Source organism: Lepidochelys olivacea (assembly GCF_965140295.1).
Source record: "Lepidochelys olivacea isolate rLepOli2 genome assembly, chromosome: 1".
NCBI classification, from domain to species: domain Eukaryota; kingdom Metazoa; phylum Chordata; order Testudines; family Cheloniidae; genus Lepidochelys; species Lepidochelys olivacea.
Window position 1 is genome coordinate 225765576 of NC_140411.1, and position 25330 is coordinate 225790905.

The 25330-nt window shown below is 41.8% G+C and overlaps 1 protein-coding gene across 1 annotated transcript in view; it reads right to left on the reverse strand.

Moving 5' to 3' along the window:
- The window catches only part of BORCS5 (BLOC-1 related complex subunit 5), a 126132-nt gene that overhangs the window by 25325 nt on the left and 75477 nt on the right, over positions 1-25330 (reverse strand). The window contains exon 3 of the mRNA XM_084636717.1: positions 9464-9621. Coding sequence (XP_084492843.1) covers positions 9464-9621 — 158 coding nt within the window. The remainder of the gene's footprint in view (positions 1-9463; positions 9622-25330) is intronic.

A 25330-nucleotide genomic window follows, 5' to 3' on the forward strand; every position in this document is an offset into this window, starting at 1 on the left:
TTTGTTTGCACAGCATGGCCACAGAAATCAACTGTGCAATAATTAATCCAACAAGCTGCCAGTTTTCATCCTACACGATATTGCAATCCGCTAAAGGACAGATATACCACCCAGACAAACCTACACAAGTCATTTTGGTGGGAAACTGACAGGTGATATCAAGTGCCATAACACAGAATTAAAGTTCCACAATCTGACACACAAAAATCTAAGTTGTTCTTTCTGTAGTTTTTCAGTCAGAAAAAAAAGCTGTATTAATTGCACAGTTTGGCAGTCATGTAACAAGCAATGGTGACCTAACAATACTGCAAACAATATTGTGACAGATGGTGATTCATATGTCAATAATTCATGTCTGACACAGAATGAAAAATAATTTTAACTGGGAATTAATTTAAAGGAGTCAGGGCTCAAATTTCTAGATTAGGAAAACTGTCCTGGTTTTAAAACATGATAGCTAACAGGCTTTTAAACAGGACATTGAACTTACTGTAGTCCAAGGAAAGTTGGGTTTAAAAACCATGGTAAGATGTTTTTATTCAAGGACTGTTTGTTGTGCAAAGTCTTGTTTAAAATCACATTGCTTAAATCATCTTAGGACATTTTTTAAATGTTAACTATTTTCCTAGGCCTTGTCTACAAACAGAAGTCGAACTGGTTGAAGTTAAACTTATTTTATTAAACCAATACAAGAGGCTGAACCAAATTAAGCTGAACCCTGAATAAACCAGGTTTAAGCCAAAGTAAAAGCATCCAAAAAGACTTGCATTGGTTTACAAAACAGTTTTCAGTTAAACTGGTACAACTTTTGCACTGTAGACAAGCCCCTAAGCCTTGTCTACACACAACAGTTGTGCCACTTCACTATACTGGTTTAGTTAAAGCAGTACAACCCTCCCTAGTGTGGACGCAATTACACCAGAATAAAGGTGCCTTTACAGGAATAAGCTCTACCAGTATAAGGCTTGCTCTACACTACAAACTTTGATCAAGCTAAGTCAACTTGTGTAGACCTAGCTATGAATGTGTCTACACTAAAATTTGTCTCCTGCCAACACATACATCCCATTACAGCGATGCAATAAAGCCACCGCCTTGATGCAGAGTCACAAATCGACCTCCTTAGGTCAGTACCATGCAAGTGAAAACACCGCATTAGTTGTATTGCCCTAAGAGTCCTCCAGAAGCTCTCCCACTATGCCCCTGACCTCATGACAATGGCTGCTCCAGTAACAATTTTGAACTCCACTACCCAGAGGTCACAGACACCAGAAGACCACCCACCTGTTTTTGAAATGCCTTTTACTGATTGCCTACCTTGGTAAGCACACCTACCAGCTCACTTCAGCTGTGTGCATCTAACTATGCCAGCTCCACATAGAGAGAACTTGCTACTAGACAAGTTCCTGCCTGGAGCAGGAAAGTAATCTTCGATCTCCATAATCTATGGGGAGAAGAGGCTGTGCAAGCACAACTATGAATCAGACACAGAAACACTGACATCTAATTGTGTGTCTGTCTCTTTTAATCAGTAGCCTCTGGTATGGTGACCTTGAGAGATTCTCCTTTCATGACTTCTAAACATCTGACCCCTATCAGGAAGAGAAAGAAGCAGACTAAGGGAGTATATGTTTGGTGAGCTCTACTAGGCCTCTAAGGCCTCAGCTCATGAGCACAATGAGTAGAGTGGCCATGTGACTTGACCTTGGAGGAGGCTTGAGAATTGAGGGATCGGTTGTTCCACGATTACTGTTTACTTCAAATTTGAATGCGAGGATTTAAATTGTGGTTCATGTTGGCAAGCTGTTTTTATCTTATATATTTGTTTTCATTTTACTTTTGTTGCCCTGTTTCTTTGTATACAAAGTTCTATTTCTGGAAACTCAAATTATCTTTATCAGTTTACACCACACATTGAGGAATTCATTGCAGGGGTCAATAACCCACCCAGATTTCCTAGTTTGTACCATACATTACAGAATTTACAGCAGCAGGCAATAACAGACACATGAACAGTTTCATAACATATTCATCAGAAAACATTTAAATGTGCCTAACTATTAAAATTGTCGTTCAAGGCCTCCTTGAGCTGTACAGCTCCAGGATAGGTTCTTTTAATAGTCCTTGGGTATGGTTGTTCAAATTCAGCAGACAGCCACTCCACCTCACTCCTCCACCCTGGCAGTAGCTTTTCACCTTCCCCTCACAGATACTGTGGAACATACAACATGCAGCAATAACGATGGGGCTGTTTCCCACACTGAGATCCAATCCAGTGAACAGATAGCGCCAACATCCTTCCAGTTTACCAAAAGCACAATTCCAGTCATTCTGCACTTGCTAAACCAGTAGTTGAATCTTTCCTTGGTGCTGCTGAGATGGCCAATTACAGCTACCTGAGCCAGGGAAACAAGGGGTAGGCTGGATCCCACAGAATCACTAACTGGTATTTCAACTTCGCCGATGATAATACACCAGCTGAGAAGATGTGTCCATGCTTGCAACGTCCTGTGTTCTTAAAGATGCAGATGTCATGCACCTTCCCTCACCAGCCCACACTGATAACAGTAACATATCTCCAGCAATACAGGGTTTGCAAAACCACAGGAAAGTATGCCTTTCTGTTGATATTCTCAATGGCAAGGTGGGCTGGTGCCAGAATAGGGATATGCATGCCACCTATCATGCAGTTTGGAAGCCCCTAATTCAGTCAATATTTCCTGCATTTCACAGAGAGTCACAATCCTGTATATCAGGAGGCAAGAGCCTTACACTCTTGGATAAAAATAGCCCTTACTGTGGATTTTCCAAAGCCAAACTGATTACCCATTGACTGGTAGCAATACGGCAGCATCACAAGTATTCAGAGCATAATCCCCCCTTGCTTCTCCACTACCAATGTAGCTGTCATTCTGGTGTGCATGTGCTAGAGGGGTTGGGTGAGCTCAGCACACAGATCCTGGAATGTAGTCTTTTGCATTCAAAAGTGTTGCAGCCGCTGCTTGTTATCCCATACCCCCGTTACCATGCAATCCCACCAATCAGTGCTCGTTTTTTCTGGGACAGAAGCAGTGGTGTGGAGCTGTTCCATGAATACCAGCAACAGCCTCGCCCTTTTTTTTTTTTTTTTTTTTTTGCTGTGTCCATCAGCGTCCAGTTATTGTGCTGAAACATCTCTGCATCTTCCTCATCACACACACACACACACACACACATAGTTCTGCAAATAAAGGGCAATCATGTGTCCGGTATCAGCAACACTCATGATAATTATGCTGAACTATGTAGGGTGCACACTTCTGCCAGAAAGATGGCAGAGACTGAAAAGCAGAATGCAGGACTGTGGGAGGTTGTATTTTTTTAAAATGGCACAAAATTATAGGATGGGATAAGCATTATTGGATGGAGAAAGTGGCATGGTGGGAACTTGATCCCTAGCTCTCAGAGATCCATGGGCAAATGTATGATATCCCATAAAGCACTACAAAAATGTCCCACAAGGCACTGAGCTGGATGGCAGTTCAGGGCCCACTGGGATCCCTATCCATGGTGCAATGTATTTTACACCAATGCAGCCACTCATGCATACACACAACACCAACCCAACATCCAAGTGTGCAGGTGCTCAAGCAATATACAATAGTTCGTGGCTGTACACCGAGGTAACTTGTGTCAGCAAAAGTCTATAGTGTAGAGTTGGCCTAAGGGATCTTTACACTGACGTAACTACGTACACAATAGCGGTCTTACAGTGGTTTAACTAGGGTTATGTCTTCATTGCCAAAAAAGGAAGGGTTTTTTGTTTTGTTTTTTAGGTTTTTTGTTTGTTTTTTTACAGTTAGCTATCTCACTCTAAAATCCCAGTGAAGACAAGTTGCAGGTGATTTTTACTGTGCTGTTATTAGGTGAGGTCAACAACACATCCCCAACCTGTGGTTGACCTTTCCTAGTTACATCACAGTTTAAAAAAAAAATCCACCTTGCCTTGCCTTCACTAGGATTTTACAGCAAGATAACCAATATGCATTAATTCTTCTTCTCATGTGGTATCTCCATTACTAGAAGTTCACAAACTTGGTATCACAATCTGTACAATCCTCTGCTAATCTCCTTTGTGGATGGAGAAGTCATTTTGATCCCACCGGGATACCACATCATTCATCCAAGTTCTTCTTTTTCTGTCTCATTTTCTGCCATCAACTTTCTCCTCCTATTCCCTTAAACATGCATCACCCACTGAACCTCTTAAAATGTGTCCTGCAAATCAAATCTCTTTTCATAAGATCTCTAACAAGTGTTAGATTTCCAATAATCTCAGATAGTTTTTCGTTGGTTATGTGGCCTACTCATGATATTTTTGAATTCTTCTATAAAACCATAATTCAAAAATTGTAGTTTCTTTATTATACATTATTTGAATGTCCATGTTTCACAGCTGTCATAAATACAAAACAGAAGGGTAACCACCTTTCTGTATACAGTGCTATAAAATCCCTCTTGACCAGAGGCAACATCCTGTTACCTGTAAAGGGTTAAGAAGTTCAGCTAACCTGGCTGGCACTTGACCCAAAGGACCAACAGGGGACAAGATACTTTCAAATCTTGGTGGGGCGGGGGAAGGCTTTTGTTTGTGCTCTTTGTTTACATGGTTGTTCTCTCTTGGGACTGAGAGAGGCCAGACAGAAATCCATCTTTTCCAACCCATCCTAATCCAAGTCTCCACTATTGCAACCAGAATAGGTAAACCAGGCAAGGCGGATTAGTTTATCTTTTGTTTTATGTGAATTTTCCCTGTGTTAAGAGGGAGGTTTATTCCTGTTTTCTGTAACTTTAAGCTTTTGCCCAGAAGGGGATCCTCTGTGTTTTGAATCTGAATACCCTGTAAAGTATTTTCCATCCTGATTTTACAGAGATTATTTTTACCTTTCTTTTTCTTTAATAAAATAATTCTTTTAAGAACCTGACAGATTTTTCCATTGTTCCAAGATCCAGGGGTTTGGGTCTTTTTTGATTTTTGTAACCAATTGGTTAGGATATTATTCTCAAGCCTCCCCAGGAAAGGGGGTGTGTAGGGCTTGGGGGATATTTTTTGGGGGGAAGACATCTCCAAGTGATCTCTTTCCCTGTTCTTTGTTTAAAACACTTGGTGGTGGCAGCATACTGTTCAAGGATAAGGCAAAGTTTGTACCTTGGGGAAGTTTTTAACCTAAGCTAGTAAGAATAAGCTTAGGGGGTCTTTCATGTGGGTCCCCACATCTGTACCCTAGAATTCAGAGTGGGGAAGGAACCCTGACAACAGCTATAATTTAAACACAGATCAAATATAAGTTTTTAGGAGAAGTGACAAATCTGAAGACTAAATTCTGACTCAGATGTTTATTCTTCCACAATGTCCCTTTTGCTCTTGATATTATGGTGTTGCTTTCAGTTTTTGATCTTCCATCTTCTGTAATGATGCTTCCTAAGTGGTAGTACTTTCTCACTTGATGTACACTTGTGTCACTCACGGCAATCTTGCATGTTTTTCCAGGCTCCTCACACAGTAGCATAGTTTTTAACTTGACCCATTCAACTCTAGACCACATTCATATATAAATCTCTGCTAACTTCAAAACCAACAAACATTCTTTTGAATCAGCCAACTTCACTGTCATCTGCACAGCGAACGTTATTCACCATTTTTCCATTCACCTTAATACCATCTTCTGTTTCTTCAATTAATTTCAAACACTCGCTACAAAAGTTGAACAAAATCCGTGAGTGGTAGATTCTGTCAAATGCTTTAGGGAAGTCAATGAAACACACGTATACTATTTTCCCCATTTCAAATGATCTTTCTAGTATGAGCTTTAAGTTCATGAAGTCATTTATTATGGCTTTCCATGTTTGAAGCTGTATTGCTGTTCGTGTATTTCATTATCAATCTTTTCTTTTATACAATCTTGAACAACTCGCAAGAGTCTCATGTGACACGACGCTGATTGTTCTTTTTTGGGATTTGAATACAAAGTGAGATTATAAAATCTTCCGGCTATTCTGTCTCAAACATTCTTCATTATCTCTGACAGGGCTTTAAAGCCTTCATCCCCTATTCTTTCGAACAATTCACATGACAAGCTATGCTTTTCCATTCAGAAGTCCTTGTACTGATGCTATGATTTCTTCACCCATTTTTGGTGGGCTTACTTGACTGGTCTCTAGTTGAGGTTTTTCACAATATAATTCCTTGATATATTCTCCCCATCTCTCATTCTTGTCTTTAAGGTCTGTCAAATAGTGTCCACTTTTGTCCTTAAGGGACATATTGATTACTTTTCTTCTGTAATCAAAGACTCTTATCTTTTGATATATCTCACTTTATTTGTTCAATTTCTGTGCATTTCTCATTCAACCATTTAGACTTTGATAAAGAATAAATGCAGATTAGCATTTTAGTCAATCCCTGGTGTTTCTCTTTTTCTGATGTCGATCTTCGTGCTTTTACTTTCCTTCTTTCACCCATCAGAGCAAAAATTTTATCTGTTATCCAAGGGTTTTTCTTAGCTAGTAACTTCTTTCCTACATGTTTATCTGCATTAATTATCTTGCTGTAAAAAACACCGTTTCAGCTATGCAAACAGCCTATTTTGATAAAAACAATTACACCAATGTTGGTACAAAAACTGTACATAGACCAAGGCCTCAATACAGCCATCGATACAGCCTAAGTCAACACTGTCCCTCAGAGACAATTCACGTCCAAAATGATGCTAGCTAAGCTAAAGCACAAGCAGACAGATAGCTGTGGCAGGGATGGTGGTGGTACTCTGTGTGTGTCCATAACTGAAAGCTAGTACACATTGAAACAGGGTATGAGTTTGAAGTGCAGCAGCCATTCCTGACCAACTCCATGCGTGAACAGCCTTATTCAGGAACAAGAGCACCATGTTCCTGTTTAGCTTAACTCACTGAAACAACTGTGCATGTAGACAAGCCCTAATTTCGTTAGAGATAATAACAGCTGTTTGTGGAAGGCAAGACAGAAAGTGATTGATGAATATTTTCCTTTTGATGCTTCTTCTTACATTTGAGCAGATACCCTTAAAATGGCCATGTAACCCTTTGTATGTCTGAGAGATGGGTATTTTAAAATGATTCTCTTTTTATTTAAGACCATTTTGTGTCAGATGATGAGTTTTTGAGGAACTGTAAATTCACCGCCCTACTTTGTCAAAAGAAACATCCTCTCGCAAAACTCAGGAGCAAAAAGCACTTGCCATGGTGCACTTAGTCAAGGTGACACCGAAAAAGGGACCTGACTATGGTCATGTGGTCAGTAAGGCCTGAGGAAAGGTGGCTGGCCCTGAGAGGTAGGACAAATAGAGGACTGAAGGTTACAAGCATTTGAGGAAAGTTAAGGAGGTATTGTCAAACAAACAACACTTCTGTCAGAAGCAGTTTACCTACTTTAAAACAAACAACAACTAAACTTTACCAGTATGGAGAAGAGAGAGTGTATTCCCTCTAGCTTGCAAACATTGTGCTTTTTGCTGTATGCTATATATTCTCTTTCACCATTTCCTCTCTATAGTCAGTTAGGCCTAGTCTATACCGCAAAACTGAACTACCGATGACAGTGGGTGGGGCTCATCTTGCTTTGTCCTAGTCTATATTTGTATCTAAGTCATATTTAGCCCGCCAGTTCAACTATACCAATTGCTGGCACTCACTGTCAACAATGGGTCAGTTTAATACTGTACAGGGCCCATGTCTTGCTTCACATTTTATTTAAATTGAGGGACTTCCTCTGTACCCACCTCCTCTCCAAAGCAGATATACAGCAACAGGAGAGGGGGGAAAACAAAAAGTAACAGGAAAGTAAGTTGTAAAACCACACAGATTGGCAGAGGGACTCAGGGCCCTGAAACTACTTAAGTGTTATGACAAAAACAGAAGTGACTGGTCAGCTGTCCATATCTTCAGGTTGTACTAGAGAAGACCATAATAAAGAGGCTAGTGAGAGCTGCGCGTTCCAGTACTGAACCAAGACCAAGGCACTATATTTTTACAAACTAAGGTATTATGAATCAAATGAAAGCATCATAATCATTAAGTCGAGTGGTAGCCATGCCACTTACCCTGCATAAAATAAACCCATCTACAGAAAGTGAAACTGCGTCAGAAGCCAGTTGTACAGTCTACCAGTCCTTCAAATTAGTTTGACACTGGCCCTTGCATTCTAATGGCCAAAAGAATGACAAACTATTTGAATTAATGCACTGTAATGTCATTAAATTGGCAATTTAAATAAATTCTGGATTTATGTGATCTGAGTCACCAACATCTGCAAGTACCTTTACATCTTGCATAATAGCTGGCTTTATATCTTCACTCACCAAAGTAGAAAAAGGGATTTTTTTTTTTTATATGGCTCCCATGGTATTTTGGACTCAGCACATCATGAAAACACAGCAGTTCTCCAAAACAGCCCATGAATCACATTTATTATCCAGTTCATATTGTGGGGTTTCTTAATCTTGAGCCAATAGGACAGCAACAAAACAAGGTCACTGTTTATGGGGAGCCGGTACAAATTAACCACCTGCTCATCAAACTCTCCACCCTGTTGATACTAAGTGCATTTGGTCTTGGTGACACCACTTACTCTTGTCAAAAGCAACATTCCCAAATGTGTTGCACTATGCTTTGGGAGGGGTTATCCACCATGGATTGGTTATTGACAGACATGCTGTTCTAAGAGCTCTCTCTCACTTGCACTGTACCTTAACTTCTGAAATCTGTATGGTCTTATGACCATTGACAACACTGTAAGTATGCATATAAGAATAATCCAGTTGCAAGCTTCAAGGTGTATGCTGCTTGCATCAGAAATTAATTTCCTTCCCATGTGTGCCATTGCTTAACTCACCAGGTGAGTGATTCTCAAACATTGGCTTAGTGGTAACCCATGCTCCATGAAGCCTTTTTTGCTGGTCTCCACATTGAATCACTTTGAGAATTAACCAACTGCGGTTAACAGGCACTGGGAGAGAAGGAGGGTCCACAAGAGATTCTCTCACAAAATGGCACTCAGTAAAAACAAGAAAAGTTTGAGAATCATACTGGGCAGGTGCATTAGAAGTGCAGGTCAGCATACATTTGCCTGAAACATCAGGAACTGGACACTACATGAGGCAGAATACTGGTCCAATGATCTAGTCTCATATGGCAAAGCTTTTACCAGTAAGGTTTAGGGTGTCCATTGCTCAAGCCAAGAGGATACTCAATCACGCACAAATACACACACACACACACACACACTTACTTCCCTTTAAAGTTTCCCTTTGAAAGAAGAACCTAAGGGATTACTGCAAATGACTTAAGGTGATCTATAGCAAGCACTGCTATAGCTGTTGAGCTAGTCCTGGTTCAACCCCAGCTATCTCCCTCTTTGACAGAAGCATGCACCTATTGTACAGCATACCTCTTTGATTCGTTTCACTAGAGCATTCTGATCAAAGGCAACAGCTTCTGCACACTGATGAAGGTGATCTTGGTATCGGAGGCACAGCTGTAACACTTGCTGAGAGTCCAGCTTCTCCAATTTGCTGTTTGTAGGGGAAGTCTGCCCACTGAGCAGTCCTAGAAGAGATGGGCAATAATGGAATTAATCTGACTGCTTAAACAGCAACTAATACACAACTGAACTATGAAAGATCAGCAGTGGAACAAACCTCCCAAAAAGAAATAATGCAGTATGTAAATAATGCAGTAGACAGAAGTGCTAAAACAGGTACCTCTAACCATACCCAGCAAGGACCCTTGACGCACCTGAAACACATTCTAAGTGCGGCAGCACAACTTCAGAAAACGTGATTTGCTGGTGGTGGGTTACCTAAGAATTTAAATCCCCTTCCTTCCTCCTCATCCAGTTTCCCACCTTTAATAATTCCCCCAACATTTTCAAATTGTGGAAGGGGAGGAAAGATGGTAAGCTTTGAAATGTTCCCAAAAGGTCATCAGATTCGGACTATTTTGAACCAAAAAGACAGTACTGCCAACGACAAGAGTTCCCACGTCACGAGTCAGGCCTCCACAAAGAAAAGAATGAGTTGAAATCTTCTTTAAAAAAAGGAGGCAGGGGCCTGTATTTTTTGTTTGCGTTCTGCTTTTGAGACTCCAGAATGCTACTGAGTCACATTTTCAGGCTTTCCTACACAATCCTGAAGACCAGAAATTCACTGTTTTCTTTAAATGAAAGTTGAGATTCTCACCTAATCACATGACTCCAGGGACTGAGACTCATGATAAAAATGCAAGTTGGCAACACTGGGAAAGCAACTTCCAGAGTTGTGGGGCCCTTACAGAGAATGCTCTTCTAAGCAATCCCATATTATTTTTATCAAAAGGAGTCGAACTTGAGACCCTCTTCTGATTTCCACTGTGGCAGTTTGATATAAAACTTTTTTTTTAAATTATAAGGAAGAAATGATACTAGTACTACTAAGCTCCTCCTTGTACTACTTCCTACTGTTTTGTTCTAGTTTTCCTACTGGTTTAGTTAAACTTTTTCCTTGTTCAGGCTAAGCACCATCTGAACCTTCTAGCACTAGAGCTGCAATAGGCAAATACCACAAAAAGTTTTCCAATAATATCTGTCAGAGCTGCTAAAAAAATTTAGTTTGACTGCATTTGCATCCCTTGTGTGCTCATTGCCTGTGAATATTCACAGGCATTCTAGTTTACTGGCAGGAATATCCACTGAAAAAAACCAAACAAACACAGAAGGCAGATTTCAAATTGATAATTGTGAATATTTTGAATCAGAAACTGCTTCTAAGAGTCCACCCAGCCAGGAAATTGAAACAATTCTATATGACCAATAGCTGGATTTTCAAATATCAAATACTTGTCAGAAAATGGTTTATGACCAAGCTACAGATCAAGAATCAACTTGTTTGACAAATAAACTTGAGGAAAAAATACATCTGGTTACAGATCAGTCACAATCAGAAATAAAAGCATTCATTCTACTAAATTTGCCATCAGGTATTTAATTAGCTCAATTTAGGAGCATCTATTAGAGAAAAAGTTCCACAACAGAGGTTCCCTCAACTGAGTCTAGTTTCTCTCCTCCCAAAATCATGCTTCCCTCACCACACTGCCTGTCAGAATTCATCCTTTTATCCCAACTCTGTGCCCAATACAGGTGCCTGGGTTGATAAAAACTAAACGTTTGTCACTGAAACCGTATTAACACTGTGAGTAATGGTCTTTGTCATTTACTTTCTGAAAGACAAACCAACCTCAGGTGAAATCCTGGTTCCACCAAATTTAACGGAAAAACTCCCATAGACTTCAGTGGGGCAAAGAGGATTTAACCCTTGATTCTCGAACAGTAAAGCTCATGCATAACTTTAATCTCACTGAAGCGGATGGGATTCCTTATGTGTGTGACTTCAAGCATTTTTAGGGTTTTGCTGGATCTGTTTAACTCCAAACTTCTCAAAAGTAATGAGAGCAAGCATCTCATGACACAGAACTAGGAAAAAGTCTGACTAGCACAGTCAGCTTGTGTCTTACTGGATGTTCACACAGTCACAACATAGTATTCCCCATCCTAGATCAGACCACTGGTCATTGAGGTGCCATCCTGCTCTTGGAAGCAGCCAAAAACCCTATGCCCCTGGCCAATTAATTTCATTTACATTTATTACTACTCACTCACCAACCTCCAACCAGCAGAGGAGAAGCTACATGTCATTTAGGATATTGAAGTTTAACCTTAAAGTTTTGTGTAGGTATTTGGGGAACTCTTCAAGCTGTTTGTTGGAATTTGCAAAGATAGCTAGGATAAAGATTGCAACATGGGTAATATGTTCCTTTATGGCTCTTAAGCTTATAGACATAAAATCTTGTACCGTTCCGTACTGTGAAAAGCAATTAAAAGACACTTAAAATATAAGAAACAGCCTGTAACTCACTACCCAGGATATCATGGGCTGAAGTGAAAGTGGAGGAATGTTAACTGTTCAAATAGAGTTTTATTTATTAAAACAATACATCATAGAATCATAGTGTTAGAAGGGACTGCAAGGGTCATCTAGTCTACCCCCAAGTGTGTTTCATCACTGGTTGAAATACAATCCAGCACCAATTTATGAGGTAGCAATAAAAAACAAGTAGTGTAAATCAGTTCAAGAAGAGCTGGATGCTATTTTTTGAGGAGGTGGGGATGGAATTCAGCGCCTCTCTAGGATTTCTATACTCAGGTTGATGATGTGTGCCATTATAAGTAAATTTAACTCACATGGAAATCTTCCATCCATCTGAAAAACAACCAGAGTTAGTACTAACAGGCTGAAACGGGCACGTGATGTTCTCTGTTGGACTTCGAGGTTCCATAAGCTATAAAATGATCAGTTATTTATTGTTTTTAAAAACTTTCTGACTACTGCTATGGAATTTGTGCTATGAATATTAATGTTTCATTAATTCACTGCATTTTCAGCAAGTTATTAACTTCTAAATTGCTTCAAGAGAGCAGATTATGTTCACAGTAAGTCACCTTAATTCTTCATGGAAGAGACCGTAAACACTCTGGGTTTACAAGGGTTTTGCATGGCTGAAGGAGGAATACTGGGAGTTCCAAGGCCAAGATTTTCCAGAAGTGACTAGTGATTTGGGTGTCCAATCTGAGACATCTTAATTTTCAAAGGGAAGGGATGCTCTGAACTTTCTAAAGGGCAAGCCTCTTTTAAGGTCTCTCTTAAATCTCTAGTTACTTTTTAAAGGCCTGGCCATAAGAGTTTGCCATAAGGCTTCCAGTAGGAAAGCTCTTAAGTTTTAATACAGCTTGGGCCCCAGGAGATAGGATGTTTGGCACATAAGGTGCTGCAGCTTGTCCTGAAAGACAGGTAGGGGTGAGACATATGGAAAGTGCATCATGACTAAGGCTACGATTTAGTCATGGAATCCGTGACTTCCAGCAACCTCCATGACTTCAGCCTGCGGCGGTCAAGAGCTGCAGGGTCCCCCGCCACCTCACAGCTCCTGGCCACTGCGACTGGTGGGGGGACCACCACACAGAGCACCTGGCTGCCGTGGCTGGACCTCCAAAGCTGTGGGCAGCAGGGGTGCACTGCTGAGCTCAGAGCACCCCAGAGCTCCAAGCCGCCACGCAGCTGCCCTGCTGCAGGTGGTGTGGGGACCCGCAGATCCCCATTTTGTCAGATATTTCTAGTAAAAGTCAGGGACAGGTCACGGCTTCCGTGCATTTTTCTTTACTGCCCGTGACCTGCTTGTGACTTTTACTAAAAATATCTGTGACAAAATCTTAGCATTAGTCATGACTAACTGGAAAGAAAGGGGAAGTGGGTTACAGAGAAGCAAGGAGCAAAACACTGGCATGAGGGAAAAGGACTACAGCAGGGCTGAGGAGCTGTAGTGTATGGACGCAAAATGTCTTGGCAATTGCTACCAATACACATTCTTAGCTTTTCAAACTGTACTGCAAAATAAATAAAGGCAGACCGCACTACACGCCTGCCAGAGAGGACCAAGAGGAGTCAGCCTCTATGTTCCTTACTAAACAACACACAACCATGAAGGTGATGTTCCGCAGTTGTTGGGGCAAACAGATGGGAAATCACATTTCAGCTGCTAAACGGCACTTTAAAAAAAAAAAAAAAAAATGTGGCATGCCTATAAAAACACCATATATCACTAGTAGGCTAGCTGACCCACAGACTTGACAAAGCTCTCATTGTTTTCATATTCCTTGGCAAAGCAGAGGCATGTTAAAACCATTTCCCTCCTAGTTAGTCATCATCTTGCTGGTTCCAGTTTATAGTTTTACAGTTTACAGTTACAACAAATCACATCCTATTGAGCAGAAGAAAGCTGTTAATACGAAACCATTTCTATGAAGCCAGAGGAACAACAGAGGAAAGTCTCGAAGAGATCCTTATAACACCACTACTGTAAACGTATGTGCATAACACGTTAACCAATTACAGTAACATTCAACAGATTTAAATAAACGATCCTGAGAAGAATCAGCTCACTTTGCAGGCTGAAAAGCAATTACTGTATTTTCACTTAGTTATATTTCCTGGCATTTTGTTAATCCCAGTCCCAAGCAGACATGACAAAAAGGAATCAACACTTTTACTGCTGATATTTTATATATTACAGAATACACAATATTAGGGACAGTACACAATGGTGTGGCCTGATTATGAAGATTTTAATCAGCATGAGAGCCTGAGATGCACACATTACTCACAAAAGAGGAAAGCTCCTCAGGAGCTACACAAGGTGTTCCAACAAGTGCCAGATATTTTACAGAAAAGCTATGTTAGAAGCATTTTGTGGCATTCTATTTTCTAACATTAATGGCACTATTTGTTATCTCCCTCCTTGAGTTAAGCTAACCTTCCTTCATGTCATGAGTCCAACTGCACGAACCCCAAGAGTCAGGAAAATTAAAAGCAACACACTAGAAATAGGTTTCAGAGTGGTAGCCGTGTTAGTCTGTATCAGCAAAAAGAACGAGGAATACTTGTGTACTCCTTAGAGACTAACAAATTTATTTGAGCATAAGCTTTCATGGGCTAAAGCCCACTTCATCAGTTGCATGCAATGGAAAATACAGTAGAAAGAGAGAGAACATGAGAAAATGGGGGTTGCCATACCAACTCTTCAATGCCCCTCTGCCGTGTACATTGGCCAAACCGGACAGTCTCTACGCAAAAGAATAAATGGACACAAATCAGATGTCAAGAATTATAACGTTCAAAAACCAATTGGAGAACACTTCAACCTCCCTGGACGCTCAGTTACAGACCTAAAAGTCGCAATTATTCAACAAAAAAACTTCAAAAACAGACTCCAAAGAGAAACTGCAGAACTGGAATTAATTTGCAAACTGGACACCATTAAATTAGGCTTGAATAAAGACTGGGAGTGGATGAGTCATTACACAAACTAAAAACTATTTCCCCATGCTAATTTTCCCCCTACTGTTACTCACACCTTCTTGTCAACTGTTTGAAATGGGCCATCCTGATTACCACTACAAAAGTTTTTTTCCTCCTGCTGCTAATAGCCCACCTTAATCGATTAGTCTTGTTAGAGTTGGTATGGCAACCCCCATTTTCTCATGTTCTCTGTATATTATCTTCCTACTCTGTTTTCCACTGCATGCATTCGATGAAGTGGGCTTTAGCCCATGAAAGCTTATGCTCAGATAAATTTCTTAGTCTCTAAGGTGACACTAGAAATAAGTTATCTAAAACTAGTATAACGTCACCGTCTTAAAGTTCACTATCTCAGTATTTATCAGGACTAGAAACAAAAGGCTGTGTCTCATTGGAAAGGGCATCAATCCCAGTAGTACCCATTTCTAGCCGTGGTGGTACACAAAATACTTTATTGTTAACCTGTATTTGGCCTAGTACTGAAGACTGGTGGCAGGCTCCATAATCACTTGGTTGCAACAAGCAATAGCAGGCTTTTCTAAAAATGCATCCCTTTGTAGAGGGCCACACAGGATATGCCTCACTTATGCCTTTGAGAAGCAGGCTTCAAGCATTACACAGGCCTTTTGTTAAGTCCTCTGAATTTCACCCTGAGCACAATTAGGCAAGACCTGCTACAGTTGCGGACATTGCTGCACAAACTAAACGGCTATGGATCCTACCACCTATAGTCAATTCCTAGCACACAGCCCCACAAACACCCCTTCTCTTCCTGCTTAGCTGCTTCAAACTGCTCCAGCACAGCAATTTCTCCCAGTGTCCAGGTGAACAAACCAGCTTTGATGGACCCACTCAGTATGTCCCCAGCAGCCTTGAGTCCCATTTCTTGATCAATATGACCTGAACCAGATTGGAGACAGTGGACTTGCTGGTAAATGGGGATATTGGAGCCTTTTTGTCTCTACTTTAAATTATTTTAAAGCCTAACTTAGTGAAAGAAATAGCGCTCTGTGTGTGTGTGTGGGGGGGGGGGGGGACAGGGGAGTCGGTTGTTTTTAAATACTTCCAAACGGACAAGAAGTCTGGTTTGCAGAAATTATAAATACTGTGAATTTAAATAGTATTCTTCATCCATAAAAGGTTCTCCGAATGGAAGAACCTCAAAATGCTAGGTTTTAACCAATTTTAAAGACAGGAGAAATGGCCAGACTGTCCAACTTCTTTACTTCAATAATTGTTGCAGACACAGGTAGAATGCACCAAAACTTGTCTCACTATGCTTTGGAAATCCCTGCGTTCCTTCCAGCTCTCAGACAGACCCTGGACAGATGAACATTCATGTAGCGATGGAAAAAATTGTACATATTGAACAATAAAACATTACAGCTTTCAGTAGGATCTGAGAATCTACTGATCATTACTTACCTTGAAAACCAAGTTACTAAATCTAAGGCCATGTCTACACTACAAAATTATGTCAACCTAACCTTACATTAGCATACAGCCACCACAGTTATTAAATCACTTGTATGTGTGCGTGCGCTTGGCTCCTCTGATGGTGGTGCACAACCTCACCAGGAGCACTTGTATCGATTGTATTTTCAGCGTGGGGCATTGTGGGATGGTTCTTGAAAGCCAGTAATAGTCGATGTAAGCAATTGACCTAATTACATTGACCACGCCAATGTATGTGGTCTACGCCATTTGGGGAGGTAGTGTTACTAAACCAGCATAGAGAGGCGCTTAAGTTGGCGGGAGCCAAATTTCAGTGAAGACACTTACACAGCTAGATCGACGCAAGGCAGATTACATTGACCTAACTATGTAGCATAGAGCAGACCAAAGGCACTAAGAATGGCAAGATATCACACTTTAACCCACTGCTGATTATGTAGAAGTCTGTAAGCTCTTGTTACCAACAAATTTATCTTAAAAGTGTAATTTTAAGAGATCTTGTAATAAAATATGCATTCGGTCATGATCGCACAGGTTTTGAACTTGGGTCCTCAGCAAACTGTTGCTTCCCTGCTCCCAGCCAGCAGCTCATTATTAACCAGCTGAGCAGGAGAGAGTATGAAACCTGAAGTTACATCAGGAAGGGCTTCTTTCCTCGGCCTGACCGAAGGTACACCATGAACTTCGATTGGCCAGAGCTTCTTATTTAAATCCAAAGAGAGGCACAGGAATTTGTCCGCACAAGTGGGCTGCTACACTGGACCTTGCCTTCTTACCAGATTCCTTGACCGACTCCTTGCCCATGGTCTCTGACTCTAATTCTGACCCTTGGTTCAACTCCCTGATTCTGATTCCAGCTCCAACTACTAAACCTGGCCGCCTGCATCTCGGCCCTGACACATCCATTCTAGAATAAAATTTGGCTTTATACTGCATGTATTTTCAAATGCTTTGCGGTTGGATAAGGTAGTGCAATGACTATAGGCAAACTGTGCAGTCATTATGTGAGCAACAACAGCTTATTCACAGCCAGGAACATTTAACACGTTTTTTACTGTGACCAGGAATGTTGGCTAGAACAGCAGTTTCTAACCCTCTCCAGGGCGGCTTTAGCATGGTTCAGTTGTACCTAGAGAAATCATGATATCAATAAACAGGCAAACATTTCTCCCAGCCTGGTGCAGAGGGAAGGCCCCAGGGCTGGAGGCAAAAGAGGGACTAGAGAATGAGCCCCCTCCGCAATCACCATGCAGTGGTAGCTCCTGTCCCACAGGGCTGGGCTTAACTTCCTGCTCTGGATGTGGTGACCTGGCACAGAGGGTTGCAACGGCACTCAGGGCTGGCCCTGTTGCCCCTCTGCACTGGGATGGGATTAGGGTTGCAGTGCTGGGGCAGCCGGTGCTGTTGTAGATGGTCAGTGCCCCTCTGGCAGGTTAGCATAGTGCACCCATTGAAACAGGGTACCCCAGCCCTCTTGTTGAAAAAGCACCTTGTGATCTTTAACTTCTGCAGTTGTAGCCCCCCAAAGATGGGCAGAAGGGAAAAATTGTCTCATGTCTCTCTCTCTTTTTTTTTTTAAAACAGGTGACAGCTCTAACAGTGGAGCACCAACACCCGCTCACTGTCAACAGTATGCTTCAATGCTGTCACTGTAATGTCTAAACCTAAGACCGCATCCTAGTACATGGTGAGAACACTGCCATTGAGGAACCCCTCATTTTCCCCTCCCCTTCCCTCTCCCGCTTCTTCCCTAGAAGTTTCTGAGGACCAGATCACTATGTGATCTTTACATATTCTGCATTATATTAAAGCACCACCACCACCCCAGACCTCCGCCTAACAAGACTGTGGAAGCCACATTAAGTAGTTTATAATTAGTTATTTGGAACAATTTCACTAAAAGGGAATCCAATTACAGATTACTCGGTCTTCCTCCCAGGATGGCATGTGCTACACCTACCTGATACATCTTGTCTTTATTTAGGCCCCAATCCTGCAAAGATTTGTATGTGATTAATGTTATCCACCTAGGTAAATAGGCCTACAGTAGAACTAATTAATGTAAAATTAAGCATATACATAATCTTTGCAGGATCAAGGCCTTAGTTTTTCAGTTCCTTGAAGCAAGGACTACTGCCTCTTATTTTATGTCTGTAGAGTACTTAGCACAATGGGACCCCCAACTCATTACTATAAACGAAAAGTATTTTAGCGATGCTGTAGATGTACAGAATTTTAAACTCCCACATTTAAACAATGGTAACGCTTCACCATTTGGATTATTGGAATCCTTCTACTTCTATAATGATTAGAAAAACAAAAACATGAATAACGAGACTGAATACTTCATAAGTCCAGTATACAGTCACTATATACATCTCTGTGCACATGCAGACTGTTGAATGGTTTGCACCATGGAAAAGTCATCAGCAGTTGCCAGAACTTTGGAAAACGTTGTGTCAACAAATACCCTTCTTTTGAAGCTACAGGTAGGGGAAAAAAAAAACCCACACAATAGTCTGATGGCACACACATAGCTGTCGCAAAAAGAAAAGGAGTACTTGTGGCACCTTAGAGACTAACCAATTTATTTGAGCATGACCTTTCGTGAGCTACAGCTCATTTCATCGGATGCATACTGTGGAAACTGCAGAAGACATTATATACACAGAGACCATGAAACAATACCTCCTCCCACCCCACTCTCCTGCTGGTAATAGCTTATCTAAAGTGATCATCAAGTTGGGCCATTTCCAGCACAAATACAGGTTTTCTCACTCTCCACCCCCCCACACACAAACTCACTCTCCTGCTGGTAATAGCCCATCCAAAGTGACCACTCTCTTTAAAATGTGTGTGTTAAGCCAGCCACACAAACAGCCAAGCTGCTGCCCAGTCCAGCTCCATGTTGATTCTCCACTTCTGGTGCACAGAGGTGGTTTACAAAGGGTGTTTTCTTCTACATATTTGCAATAGTGTATGTCCCACTTCCTGCCACAGACTTGAAAATATAAAAATAAATCTAACACTGAAAAAAATGGTTGAGAGAGCCACATGGAAAAGTGGCAAGATGTTCACGTGATAGAAACAGAACCAACAAGCTTCTTTTATTTTGCAGGAAAGTATCTTTAAAACGCATCAAAATTGATCAAAAACCTATTATTATTATTTGTATTACAGTAGCACTTAGAAGGCCGCAGCCAAGACCAGAGCCCCATTATTCCAAGTACTATATAAATACACAGAGAAGGAGAAAGAAAACGTGACTATCCTCGTAAAACGGATGGGGAACTGAGATACAGGGAGATAAGGTGACTTATCCAGTGTTGCACAGGAACAGCTGTAGTGGAGCCAGGAACAGAATCCAGATTTCAATGTCCCTGTCCAAAGCCTTAACCACAAGACCATCCCCTTTGCCTCTCCAGTACTTGATAAAAAACCCAGCTAATTAGTCTTATTATCAAACTACTGAGAGCTCATTGGGGCTAACCAATGATGATTGTAGGCAAAAGGATAAGGCTATGTACATTATTGGTATGTCAACAGCAGTTATTAACAGAAGAGAAAAATTATTAGAGGGTCCTTGTTTTCAAGATGAAATTTAGACTAATCTCTGCCTCTACACTGCAACCAGGAGTGTAATTTACAGCACACACATATATATATCTGTGCTAGCTTGCTAAGAACTGCAAGGAGAACACAGTGGTACAGGCTTCACTACAGGTATGTCTATACTGCAATAAAAACATGGGGCACCAAGTCATGAGCCCGGGTCAACTGACTCGGGCTCACAGGCCTCAGGGCTAAAAATTGCAGTGTAGATGCGCAGGCTGGAGCCTGGGCTCCGTGGCCCTCCTCTCTCACAAGGCCTCAGAGACCAGGTTCCAGCCCAAGGCCAAACGTCTAAACTGCAATTTTTAGCCCCACAGCCCAAGCCCTACGAGCCTGAGTCAATTGACCAAGGCCAACCACAGCCATGCCCACTGGCCTTTTATTGCAGTGCAGTTATACCCTACAAGCCCACCTGTCCACCTTAAGGTACATCCATGCTTATGCAGTCCACACCACTGCATTTTCACTGCTATTTTTAGCAAGCTACCAAGAGTACAGTTAGCACAAATATGTCTGCAGGAACTGCAAATTACAGTGCCAACATAACTTAAGACAAAGATATGATTGTTAGGGATAAATAGGAGAGAACATTTACGGAAACACTGCCAAATAAGTTAGGACTAAACACTGACTTGCCTTGAGTGTCATAGGAGTTCATTCCACAATGTCCGCAATGCAGTTTAAATTCACACGATGGTCAGAAGAAGGACTGATGTACAGGTTACTCACTCTGAGATTCAGCTAGTCTAGTATTTGAGTTTGCACTTTAATTTTTCTGAGACGCAAGCTACAGTTTAAAAAATGGCAGGGAAATTGTGGAGCTAAAAATTACAAGAATGTCTGAAAATTTGCTTAAGCTAGAAATGTATCTATTTGTACCTCCTGGCGGGAACAATGTCTATATAGATTTAACTATTTTTACAACATTTTCCCCTGAACATTTTAATGCTACACATATTTTTTTTTAAATAAGTTACATTTTAAATCCTCCTTCTTCCTCCAAAAAATTGTCATGAAGGTCTCAGCCCCTTAAAATTAACCTATCATAATAATGATAATGCTAGCTAGCTCTTATGCAGCACTTTTCGTTGTTAGACCTCAAAGCACATAACAAAGGTCAGTATCATAATACCTATGTCACAGAAGGGGAAACTAAGGCAAATGGAGGAAAGTGACTTGACTGAGGTCACCCAGCAGGAGAGTGGCAGAGCCAGGAACTAAACCAAGGTCTCTCAAGCCCCAAACCAGTCCCCTATCACACTGCCACCCCATCAAGGTTCTGAAGACTTCCTGATGCAGTCCGGTGTGAATGAAGAGGGGAAAGACCTCCGACTTTAAGTGAAATGGCCAGATCTGCTAAAATGCCACAAAGATCTTAGATTTATCCTCATTGGGGTGAGAGGGAGGAGATTATTAACATTCATTCTCAAAACCATCTTGGAATTCTTGTGGGAAGCTCTTTCAGTTTGCATGTCCAATTATTTCCCTTACCAACTGTGGGCAGGTGAGCAACACAAGCCTTGAATCTGGAGAGCAATGTAAAAAGTGCATGTAAAAAAGTCTTATCAGGACCAGTTTGTTACATAAGGTGCAGGACCAGATAACTGGGTTTGGTCATGGTTGTTCTCTCATTTAGCTGCCCTGACATAAATCAGTCAACAGAGTTGATCATCCCATCGTCCTGCATGTCCCATTCCTGTCTTTAGCAGTTGCTCAGACTTGATGCTTCAGAGGATAACAGAAATACCCATTAAAGTACTTCACAATAATAGTGGGGTACATGAGTGGAGAAAGAGATCTCTACATTGTTTTCTTATCATCCTTTTAGAAGGGTCTACCTTATATGTCTAGGTCTCTCTTTTCTATTAGGGTTTGTCAAAAATCTTTCTGCCCTGCCCTCATAAATTTGCTATGCAGTAATCTCTGATCTATTCTTATAAGTATCAAATCCTCCTTATTTAGCGTTAGATTGTGGATCTGTCACTAGCCATGTGTAGGGAGCAGTATGTAGTTTCAGTGCCCCAGGATCAACCAGAGACGGAAATATGAGAATCATAATTCTGTCTCTGGTTATGTCATAGTATGGACAGGGGGGAATTAGCACCAGTCCTTTACCTGGGGCAGATTACTTTTCTCTCCACATCAGATCACTTTTGGATGGGAGCCCCCCAGAGTCAATGCTCCACACACTCTCTGTGAAGGAAGCTGCATAGCAGCCCCATGGAGGTTACCGTCCCCATAGCTATATTATATACAATACAGGTAGTGCACAGAGGAATGTTTTATGCATGTTAATTCCCTGGCACTGGGAGAGCCAATATCTTGCCCATGGTGCTGGGAAGGTTTTGAATTTATCATTTTCAAATGTCTTTCATTGTTTTAATATATGTATTACAGAAGACATTTTAAAAGTCTTCTACAGCTATAGTTCATGGCCACTCTTCTCTGTTGCCTTTCCTATAAACTTTATTCCGCATTCCTGACTTTATTTTGTAAGTGCCCCCATTTCCCAATCTCAATAAACTTCATCACGCTTGACTTCCTGTGAATCACTGTCTGAGTTCCTCTGTTTCTTCCCATTATTCACACACACACACACTCACCCAGGCTCTTCCTCTGACTTGATTCTCTGTCTTAGGTTCTCTAACAAGAGCATTAAAAGGAATTTGGCCATTACCTCAGGACGTTCATGTCTCCACACAGCCTATAACCAACTTAACCAAGATTCACAGATGTTGCCCCCTTTGGGAAAAGACAAGGATGCAGTCAGACTTGATCGCTTAAAAGATGCTTTGGTTTGGTGATATGTACTCTGCCACTTAGCTTTTGTATGCGTATTGAAATATATCTTCGTTTTCTCTATTTAGTAATATTTTTCCTAGATGGTCACCCGGTAGGTCTGTTAATGGAAGCAGAGACAGCGGAAATTAGAGTACTGGCAGTTTGCACGAGGAGTACTAGGAAGAGTAATTTAAGCCCATTACTGGTACATTACATGTATTCAGTAAAATACAAAGAAGAGCAGCAGCAATTTGTAAATGCTACAAGCCTAGCTGGCATTTTCCATTTTAAACCCTTTTTACTCTACAGCAATTTAACACTCAAGCACTTCCATTTGTGTCATGAGCTACAGCTTTATGCACAGATTTCATTCGGATGACAGTCTATTTATTAAAAAAAATTGGTTAAAAGGGGAAGTTACTCACCTTGCAGTAACTGACATTCTTCGAGATGTGTGTCCCTGTGGGTGCTCCACTCCAGGTGTCGGTGAGTCCCGGCGCCGTTGATCGGAGATTTTCGGTAGCAGTGCCTGGTCGGGACACAGGCGCTCAGTTGGTATCTCCCGTCTCGTTGGAATCTTCCTAAGCGCCTGCGTCCCGCACCCCCCTCAGTTCCTTCTCTACCGTGGAGCGATTATACTAGTACTCCAAAGTAGAGGGAAGGAGGGTGAGGAGTGGAGCACCCACGGGGACACACATTTCGAAGAACTTCAGTTACTGCAAGGTGAGTAACTTCCCTTTCTTCTTCGAGTGCTGTCCCTGTGGGTACTCCACTCTAGGTGAACGTGTAGCAGTACCCACTATGGTCGGTAGGACTTTGGAGATGCGGCAGTGAGAGTACTGTATGGCTTACTATGGTGTCTGCCGTGGTATCTTGCATGATAGCATAGTGTTTGGCAAACGTGTGTTCAGATGACATGTAGCCGCTCTACAGATGTCAGAAATGGGTATGTTATGCAGGAAGGCAACAGATGTTGACATAGCTTGAGTGGAATGAGTTCTAATGCCTTCGGGCGGTTGAATATTTTGAATACGGTAAGAGGATCTGATGCAGTCAGAGATCCACTTGGACAGACATCGTTTAGAGACAGCCATTTTAATCTTTCGGTGATGGAGACAAAGAGTCGTGGAGATTTACAAAATGGCTTAGTCCTGTCTATGTAAAAGGCGATTGCTCACCTGACATCAAGAGTATGCAGGGATGCCTCGTGTGGAGTCTTGTGAGGTTTGGGATAAAAAGTAGGCAAGTATATCGGTTGGTTAAGGTGGATACTAGGGAGAAATTTAGGATGTGGTCTCAGAATGACTTTGTCTTTGGAGAAGATCGTGTAGGGAGGATGGGCCATCAGGGCACTTATTTCACCTAATCTCCTTGCTGATGTTATTGAAACTAAGAAAGCTACCTTCATGGACATATGGAGAAGAGAGGAGGTAGCCAAAGGCTCGAATGGAGGTTTCATGAGAGCGTGAAGAATGAAGTTAAGATTCCACGTAGCTGCTGTTGGGTAAATTTCAGGGTAGAGATTTTGCAGGACTGTGAGAAATCATTTTATGGTGGGGTGGGTAAAGAGTGAATAATCTTCTAACAGGTCGTGGAAGGTGGTAAGCACCTGGTGTACTTTGATGGAACTGAGAGAAAGTCCGTCCTGTTTTAGTCTCAAGAGGTAGTCTAGAATGTTAGGGAGGGTCACCGTATTGGGCGTTAAGTGATTATGTGAGCACCAGAGGATGACATGCTTCCACTTCTGCACATAAGTTTTATGAGTGGAGTCTTTTCTACTGTGCAGGAGGACATATCGGACTTGCTCGGACCAGGCTAGTTCATGGGTTTGGAACCATGAAGGAACCAGGCTGTCAGGTGGAGCTTTTGGAGCTGGGGGTGACGAACCCGTCCGTTGTCCTGGGAAAGGAGATCTGGCCTGTTGGGGAGAGCCTGTGGATGACGGGAGGTCATGCGGAGTAGGTAAGGATACCACGTCTGTCTCGGCCAAGCCGGGGCAATAAGGATGACCCAGACCTCGTCGTCTACGATCTTCCGAAGAACCCTGTGTAGCAGAGGGATTGGTGGGAAGGTGCAGAGGAGAGAGTTGTTCCACGGGATGAGGAACGCGTCTCCTAAGGATGCAGGTCCGAGTCCCTCTCTGGAGCAAAACAGCCAACATTTCCGATTCTGGGGTGTGGCAAAGACGGGGTGATGGGGTGCCCCAGAAGGAGAAGAGCTGTTGACGTATTGCGGGATGCAGTTCCCATTCCTGTTCTGTCGAGAAGTTCCTGCTGAGTGCATCGGCAGTAGTGTTGTGGCAGCCTGGTAGGTAGGAAGTAATTATTTGTACTTGATGTTGTATGCACCAACTCCATACTCGGATGGTTTCCACGCAAAGGGAACGTGATCGGGCTCCCCCTTGTCTGTTGATGTAGTACATACATGCTATGTTGTCTGTTAAGACTCGAATAGATTTGTTCTTTATGAGGGGAAGAAAGTGAAGGCATGCTCATCTCATTGCTCTGAGCTCTAAGAGATTT